Source organism: Cyprinodon variegatus, unplaced genomic scaffold, assembly GCF_000732505.1.
Source record: "Cyprinodon variegatus isolate N-32 unplaced genomic scaffold, C_variegatus-1.0 Scaffold801, whole genome shotgun sequence".
Taxonomy (NCBI): domain Eukaryota; kingdom Metazoa; phylum Chordata; class Actinopteri; order Cyprinodontiformes; family Cyprinodontidae; genus Cyprinodon; species Cyprinodon variegatus.
In genome coordinates this window covers 203,817-212,821 of record NW_015151254.1, presented here as the reverse complement: position 1 = coordinate 212,821, position 9,005 = coordinate 203,817, and the positions used below count along the sequence as shown (strand labels likewise).

The window sequence follows — 9,005 nt, the reverse complement described above, 5'->3', positions numbered from 1 at the left end:
ATATATATATATATATATATATATATATATATATATATAAAGGGTGTTGGAAACAGCCGCCACCATAGGGAGGAGAGCAGCAGTGCAGCCCAGGACCAGCCTCAAGCACCACCTCCTGGAGGGAAGACCCATACCCGCTACCAATATACGCCACAGCAGATAGCCAACCCCCTGCAGATCCCACCACGGCCCCTGCCAGTCATAGCTGCGCCGGGCCCCACATCTTTACAGTCCTCTCATACCCATCACTGCCAGGCAATCACAACCCATGTAATCCACCTCTCTAGGCTGAGAATTGCATGCCAGCCATCCTAGCCCAGATGCCAGGCACCCCCGAGAAGTCCCCCAGCCAACTGTAGGCATAGGCCGCATGCAGAGCCAGGGCAGGGAGAGATGCATCCTGGCACGGTGATTGTATCCTACCTGCCGTAGAGCCACGCCAGCCAGCCGCTCCCGCCAGGAAGGGTGGGGCCAAACCCTCTGATGTCCCAGATGGGGTTCTCCAAGGATGCCAGTTCTCCTACTGACCCTAATAAACACCCTATTCTCCACCTGGGGAGCAAGGCATCAAGCACCAAGGGCAGACCCCCAGCCCGGAGTGCATGACCATAGTGCATGTATACAGAAATCTGGTGCCATACTTTACTTTTACTTTCCTGTGGGAAAGCAAAATTGAAGATGAGATCTCCTTTATGTCACATTTACATCTACTAGATATAAATGAGGACTGATTGAGACCAGAGGTTTTCTTATTCTTCTCAAATTTCTCTCCTGAGAAACACCTTAAGTCTCAGTGAGCCTTGTGTGAGTTCTCTAAAATCTTTTATAGCTCTCTTTTTTTTTCCAGATCTCAGCTAAGAGAAAAATAAAACAATGTGCAAATTTCAAACATGTCTCAATTTCATCTCCTTATTTGGAATCCAGTGTCTCAGTTTTGCCTCATTGAGAAATAAACATGCTATCTCTCACTGTTCATTCAAATTAATCTCATCTCATTCTTTAATTGCCATTCAAAAAACAAAGATAATTGGGTGACAGTGGCGTAGGATGCAGGACTTCACGCAGTTGAAGCCCTGGTTCTGGATTTCAGTGTCGTCATGTCCTCGGGCGAATGACTGAATGTAGTGAGAAGTGCTTTGGTCATTTACCATCGTGAGATCTCTTTTCCTAATGAAATGGTGCTCAAATGATTTTCTCAACTCGTTTTTGTGATGTCTTGTCTCTTTTTATCTTATCTCTTGCTCCTGAGGGACCCTTAGGACAAGTAACTCAGAAGCAAATGATACGAATATGAGAAGCTCAAACTGATCTCAAGAGATGAGATTGAACAACAGATGAGCAACACGTTTTTCCTATAAAAAGATGACCATCATCTCAAAGGCTTCCTAAAGAAGCTGCTCCAGTCACCAAATGTTTGGATGTGAATAAAACAAAATAAATGATGAAATGCAATGAAAGGAAGGAGTCAGAGTGCTGCAGGACCTGTTGTGCTTTATTAACTACAGATTAAAGGTGGAGGACGAGCCTTAGCCAAGACCCAGATCATCAGAAGAAACAAAGCACACAGAATAATGCTGTTAGCCAGCCTTCCTTAGAAAGGAGGGAAAACTGATGCTTATTTCATACAACTCTTTAGGAGCGGTTTGATCATGGAGGAGATGGATGGCAACTTAACTCTTAATTTATTCATCCAGTTCTTCATTAGTCATTACTGGTTCTAGTCCAGAGCTTTTAGAGGAAAATACTCTGAAGTTCAGACATAAACAGTACATTAAATTACGCTATCAAATGGTTGAAATGTACAAAGCAGTAGGTCGGAGCTGTCTGTTGGAGAGCCGTGCTTTTTCTACAACAGAACCTTGGAACGATCTAAAACAGTCTGTATTTTATAGTAGGCATGTTTCGGTGAAACCGGTTATTATGTCACGTCATGAAGCTTATGTCACATCCACAGGAAGAACGGCAGCAGCAGCAGCATGTGAAGAACAACAGACTAAAACAGGAAGTGCAACACAATTTCTAATAAACGTTGAAGAGCAACAAGAAGGTGAAAAGCTACAGATTGCACTAAAGCCACTGTGGTGATGGCAGGAGGACCGGTCAGCTTGCCCTGTGGATGGGGTCTCGCCCACTCTGGAGGGACGATGGGCGGGCTCCTTCTTTAAATGGCTTCCACATAGTTGGCGGGCAGCATGCCGGTCTTGCCGGTGCGCTGCACGGTGCCGTACATCCAGCCCTCGTCGATGGACTGCACGTTGACAATGACGTCGCCATCTTTGAATGACACCTCGTCGCTGTCCGCCGCCGTGTAGTCGTACATGGCACGCACGGTTTTCTACAGGAAGCAAGGAGACGAACCAAGGGTGTAACTTTGTGATGAAAGTTGGTGGGGACACGGACTTACAGTTACTCGACACAGATGCTTTTAAAAAAGGGTTTACATTTTCCAAAAATGAGATTAAACATATATTTATTGATTGCTTTCCTATTGTTGAGAACACAAAAGATCCAAAATACACTAATATTTATATTTATAGGTAGTCAGACATAAATGTATAAAAAAAAAAAATGGATAAATGCCAATTCCGATGCCAACAGCACAATATCATGCCTCCCTAGTATGTACCACTGGAAAAATGATCTAGAAATAAGTAAAAATGTCTTAAATTAAGTGTATTTAACCTTAATTTGAATAGTTAAATTAGATAGTTTGCTAATGGAATTAGTATTTTTATTCTCATAAGATAATTAGATAAAATGCCTTTGAAATAAGACAATGCAATGGTGTTTTCTTATTTTGAATGTAAATTGTCTTGTTCCATTGGCAAAATGTCTCTTTTACCTCCTCAATTCAAGAACAAATGCACTTATTTTAAGAAAAAATCTAGATTTCGATTTTTTCCAGTGCAATTTCAGTTTCATCCATCCATCCAGAAAAATGCGGATTGATTGATGGATGTTTTCCCTTTCAGCTACATTAGTGATTATCCTCCTTCAAAAGCAGCAAAATCAAATTTAGAAATTTGTCCCACATATTGCCAAAGTCTACGTATTGAAATTATTGGTGGGGACATGTCCACACCAGTCCATCAGAAAGTCTGTGAGACGAACTGATGAAGGGCCGAAATGATTCGATACAAACCTTTACATTCAGGCTGCAAAGACATGAAACTGTATTTTCAGGGGGAGAATCTATACGTGCATCTGAGTCTTGTTTTGAAAACCGTTTAAATGAAATACAGTGAGTACAAGGTGAGTGCAGGTGACTGACCCCGGTGGTAGATGGGTGTGAGGGGATGGAGGAGACTGTGGTCTGCTGGGTGGCCACAGATGAAGACCTCTGCTGCAGCTCCACAGTCCTGGTCTGCTGGTATCCTGCTGATATGAGATGAACAATCAGCCAACAAAGAGTCATGGAACAATCAGGTGAGACTGTATATGCTCCAATATATGTACAGATATGCTGATGATGTGATTGTAGATAGTTACCCATAGAGTTGGTCGTGAAGCCGTTACTGTAGAGAGACAGATGGTGGTCAGCATCCTGGGAAAGCTCAGACTTCTCATCGGCCAGGCCGCTCAGGGCGCTGGTGGAGCGGGAATGCTCCTTGCTGCGACGCTGCGCTTGCACTGTAAAAACAAAGTCAGCATGAGAGAGTTTAATGGTACATTTTAAACTGTTTATTCAAATTAAGGACAAAACCTTAATGCTTAATGTTAATAACCACAAATGCTGCCTTTAAAAAAAAAAAAAGAAAAAAAAAAAAGGATATTTTCGCGAGTTTATTTTATTTTTGCCAAAGGATTTTTCTTTGTAAGACTGCAAAACATTCTATAAATAATTATAAGTTTCTTAACATAGGTGTATTTACCCTTAATTTGAGTAAATAAGATGATTGGCTAATGTAATGAGAAATTTTACTCTTATAAGATAACTGGACAATATGCACTTGAAATAAGACGATGCAGTTATTTTTGTTATTTTAAATGTTAATTGTCTTATTCCATTGATAAAGTGTCTCACTTACCTGTGCAATAAAAGAAAAAAAATTACTTGTTTTAAGAAAATTTGACTTTTTTGAAATTTGAAATTTTTTGCAGTGTAAAGAAAGACACTAATCCTTCTTTGGCCTTTATCCTAAAATCCAAAATAAAGTTAATCGTAAATCTATGAATGGGTGAAATATGCATAAAATGAATGGAATTTACAGCAGAGCTTTAAAAGTCAGGAAGGAAACCAAGATGAGACGACGAGAACAGAAGAAACAAAGAAAAGAAAGGAGGTCAAAAAGTACAAATGAGGGAAGAAAGAAGGAATGAGGGAGGACAAGGTTAACAGTGGACACAAAAAATTAAATATATGACCGCTAAGTACATGAATAATCAAGAAGATACAAGGAAATTAATCAAGAGTGAAAGAGAAAACAAGACAGGACAGAAAGAAGGGAAGGAAAGAGAAAAGGGAAGCAGGAAAAAAGGAGACAGGAGGAAGAGGGGCAGGGTAAAAAAGATCAAATGGAGGAAGAAGGAAGCGAACACTAAGAGGACGGATCAAAGGAAAGGCAGAATAAAGAAAGGAAGGCAATAAAAAAAAGGACCTCAAGAGAAAAAAGCATGATAAGAAGAGCTATCTGGAGAATAAAAGGTGAATAAAAAGGAAACACAAACATTTTCCAGCTCTTCTTTGCTTTTTCCATAACATCCAAAATACTAACCTTAAACACTTCCCAACCTTTCTGAACTGTGTGGAGGGCCTGTGTTTTGAAATAAATTCTAAATATTTGTTGAATCCTACCTGACATCATGTGCAGACTCCTGGACTGGATGTTGTCCTCGGCGGGGTCATAGTCGAACACGGAGCCGGGGTTGGTGCGCCACACACGCAGATCTATAACAAAACATTGAAAAGATGCATTTTATCTCAGCCTCCTGTCTGTCTCATAAAGGGTAAAAAAAAAATACTGATATACGTTTATTTATTTTCATAAAGAAAATAAACATCCTTAAGATACGTCAAGTTACCGTGCAGGTGAAATTAAATTATTGCTTTACTGACTTAATGAGATTAACAGCTTTAATTATTAGTAGCTGATCTAAAAGGACTGGAACTTAGCAGGAGTTAGAGGTCATACCGGTGATGGTCTCCTGGTCGTGCTCCATCGCACGTCTCCTCTCCATCTCCACCACGCGCCTCTGGATGCCGCGGTAGCTGATGTCACTGAAGTCCTGCGTGTTCTTCTTCACGCGTTCGGTCACGGGGTCAGAGATGGTGGGAGTGAAGCTACCCTTGCTTTTCTCAAAGTCCTCGTGGTATTTTACCTGAATGAGGCAAATAGAAGCCATATGAATAAACAGTGTTAAAAAAATATATTATTATTTACAAATAAAGCTCACTTAATACGTCTGAAAATAAGCTAATACTCAAGCCAAACGTTGCTCTGTGTTGCCTTAAATAAATGCCAGTGCATCCGACCAATTTAAACTTGGGAAGCCATCACTGAAGCAACATCATCCAGCAGGTAAAGTACGGTAGTGGCAGCATCATGAGCCAGGATGGAATAGTTGATATTGAATTTATTACAATAGAAATATGTGGCTAAAACCTGGAAGCTGTTGAAATTCTCAATCAATTAGATTTCAGACTTTTTTTTGTTGCTATTAATAGACAAAAAAATCAGATTTTCAGAGATTTACACCCCAATTAGTCACGGACCACAAAACAAGCAGTGGCGGTTCAAAAAATTTACATGGGGGGCAGGGATTTTACATGAGGAGGTGAATAAGACATAAAAAAAAAAGAAAAACAGAATAAGAGCTCTATCTATAATTCATTTTGCTTAATAAAAAACTAAAGAAAATCCTTTTTTATTTAACATTTCCCTACTAAATTAAATATGTAAAAAACAGATAACGAGCATAACAATTAATATTTTTAAACTTTGCTTTGGGCTCTAAGGTATAGTCAAGTAAGCATTATAAAAGGGACATTTTTTTATATACTATTTTAGGAAATAAATTTGAAAAAAAAAATACTTTCTGATTTTCAATTGTTTCTGGTTATAAAAAAAAAAACCCAAAACAAAGCAGTGATCTCAAATATCAACTGTAAACTGTAACCAAGAATTGCCCCATTGTGGGACAATAAAGGGATTTTCTATTCTATTCCAAACTGAGAGCAACAAATGATTTACACTGGAAAAATTATCAAAAAAAAAAAAAAGTAAAAATTTCTTAAATTAAGTGTATTTACCCTTATTTGAGTAGGTAAATAAGATACAGTAGTTTGCCAATGGAATGAGTTTATTCTTCACATAAGATATTTAGATAAAATGAACTTGAAACAATGGAATTGTGTTCTCTTATTTTAAGTTTAAATTGTCTTGTTCCATTGGCAAAATGTCTCTTTTACCTCCTAAATCTAAGAACAAATGCACTTATTTTAAGAAAAAATGACTTATCTAGATTTCAATTTTTTCCATTGTATAAAAACTATATGGTAGAGTCAGTCTAGAATACCTAATTCTACTGTCGTCAAAGAGGAATCATTAATTAAAAAATGTGCATTAAAAACAAAAAAACATACTCCAGAAATGATGCGCTGCGTCTCTCTGACACGCCTCATCTCAGGGGTGTCCAGAACGAAGGCGGCCTTGCCCTGGACCTGCCTGCGGAAGCTGTCAGAGTACAACACCTGGAGGAGGGAGAATAGGACAGTGAGAGTCGCACAGGTGAGTCCAGGAGAGCGTCAGGAGCAGAAGAGGGGGGAACATTTAAGAGGACGCACAAAGTAGAAGGCAGGAAGAAGATTACTGGAAAATCAGACAAATGAATTAGAAAGGAAGATTTTTTTTTATGTCTTTGATTAGGAGATGAAGAGTTAGTTATGTTCCAATCTTCAGAGGATGAACGGCAGGAAAAAAGAACGTCTACAGGAACAAAAGAGGTTAGAGGATGTGTGGGCACACCACAGCTGCTGGGATTAAACATGTTCAGAGAGCGCAGTCAGGATAATTAATGAGATTAACTGAAGCAGGGGTCGACTCAGTTAGAAAAAGGTTAACAGGAGGAAGAACATTGTGTATTTGAGGGTACCGAGCTAATGTTCTCTTGGTTCCTTTTGACCCGCTCCATCTCAGGAGTAAAGACCACAGGAGTTCCCTTGGCAGAACTGTCCTTATACAAGACCTAAAGGACAATAAACACAGCCCCCATTATAACCACACCACCAAACATATTGACAGATTTGGACTCTTCAAGCGTGAACTAGTTAGAAAAAAATACATAAAACTGATTTATTCTCAATATGTGATTGTGTTTTCTTTTTTATGTCTATATAAAGAGGCATTCAGCCAGGATCACTGCTGTGGGAATGAAAAACATGGGGGCAAACAATCCTCACAGCTCAGCAGAAGATTTAGCTTCTCATTCGCTGGAATGTTAAACATTATCAAGTAGACTGCCACAGATTGATGAAGAAAAAGCTTGGCTGCAGGTTAGAAAATATCGTATTAAAAGGCCAAAGAGGCAGGAATGATGTAGAAGATTAAAAGGTAAAGAGAATATCAGTGGAATAGAATAGAAAAACAGATGGATATTATAGCAAAATTAGGGTGGAGATGGTGGAGCTCAAGAATCTGCAGGATGAGCCTTAAATAAAGATGGATGGGATGAAGAGGAGGATAGAAGAGAGCAGGAAGGAGGAGGAGGTGGAGGAGGAGAGGTAGCCATGATGGAAACTACTGTCTGCACTCAAATGTTAGGAGCACACTTGGTTCGGCTTTGTTCCACTACCGAGCTGATGTGCTTCTGGGTTTCTTTGACCCGCTTCACCTCGGGCAGGTCCGGTATAGCTGTGCCTTGACCCACAGAGTCCTTGTATTTTATCTAGCAAACAAATATTCAAGGGTTTTATGCAGAGACGGTAAAAGAAGAGAAAAAGCAGATCAATAACAGACTGTGGCACAAAGGCAGACAATAACATCACAAAAAAACAACAACAAAATGAATAAATGGAAAAAAGGAGATGGGACATTTCTGTTCCTGAGAAAGGAGGGAGCTTTTCTGGTTAGACCAAATGAAAGCTGTTTAAATGTTAGTGTTATAGTGGATGTCAAACTCTTCATTGGCATAAATTACAGAAATGATTGAGCTGTTTTGTTTTTCTCTTCTGCAAAAAAAATTGAAAAAACTAAATAAAAAATGTAAATTTATTGCAAATTTGTTTCTAAATCCTTCTGAGTAAAAAACTAAACATATAGGTTTAAACAATATAGAAAAAAATGATTCTAATTTGGTATTTGGCCATTTTAAAGTCAGAGCTCTGGTCCTGAGGTTGCTTTTAAACAGAGTCCATAATGACTGAGTGGAGTTAATCATTAACTCTAGTCTACTTCATTAATTTCAGACCACTTTTAACTAGTGTCTGTGATAAGGTTATTATCGTTAACTAAAACTAATGATGTAAACATAAACTAGAATTCAAAAACATTTTTGTTAATGCTAATCAGAATCAAATCTAGACCATGAAAACTTACTAAAACTGTAAAAGGACTTGAAGTTGAATTTTAGGAGAGAATTTGCTTAGTTTAATGCATTAATATGTGTTCTAGTTTCCAGTTGCTGATTTTGACTGTATGTACGTTATTTTGCCAGCAGATAGCGGTAACGGCATCCAGGTCAATTTAATTGCTGCAGCGTTCAGCCATCTGTCATATTATTTATTTTATTCTATTTTATTATAAGTCTCGTCTGTTGACGGTATGCAAGCTGTACAACATAAAAGATTAAAACTATAAGTGGAATGAAGAAAAACTAAACCTTAAGCTCATTTTTCTTTTTTAGCTAAAAAAAAAAAATACTAAAAAACAAAGTAAAACTAAAGTTGAATAAAAAATCAAACGTTAATAAAATATAAAAAATAATGAAATAGTAAAACTTTCCACTCAGAAAACATAGATGTGTCTTATTTTAACATTTGCTGAGGAATTTAAAGGTAGTCCTCCATC

The 9,005-nt window shown here is 38.3% G+C and overlaps 1 protein-coding gene across 23 annotated transcripts in view; it reads right to left on the bottom strand.

The window, feature by feature from the left end:
* Positions 1 to 1,474: 1,474 nt before the first annotated feature.
* Positions 1,475 to 9,005, bottom strand: part of neb (nebulin) — an 85,046-nt gene continuing 77,515 nt past the window's right edge. For 17 of the 23 annotated variants that reach the window (XM_015396504.1, XM_015396487.1, XM_015396486.1 and 14 more), the window contains 8 exons: positions 7,792 to 7,884; positions 7,093 to 7,185; positions 6,584 to 6,691; positions 5,133 to 5,319; positions 4,796 to 4,888; positions 3,490 to 3,630; positions 3,272 to 3,378; positions 1,475 to 2,335 (listed from right to left, as the gene is read on the bottom strand). In XM_015396504.1, the coding sequence (XP_015251990.1) occupies positions 2,162 to 2,335; positions 3,272 to 3,378; positions 3,490 to 3,630; positions 4,796 to 4,888; positions 5,133 to 5,319; positions 6,584 to 6,691; positions 7,093 to 7,185; positions 7,792 to 7,884 (996 nt within the window). In that variant the 3' untranslated portion in view covers positions 1,475 to 2,161. The remainder of the gene's footprint in view (positions 2,336 to 3,271; positions 3,379 to 3,489; positions 3,631 to 4,795; positions 4,889 to 5,132; positions 5,320 to 6,583; positions 6,692 to 7,092; positions 7,186 to 7,791; positions 7,885 to 9,005) is intronic. The other 6 variants (XM_015396488.1, XM_015396509.1, XM_015396495.1 and 3 more) reach the window with 4 other exon arrangements.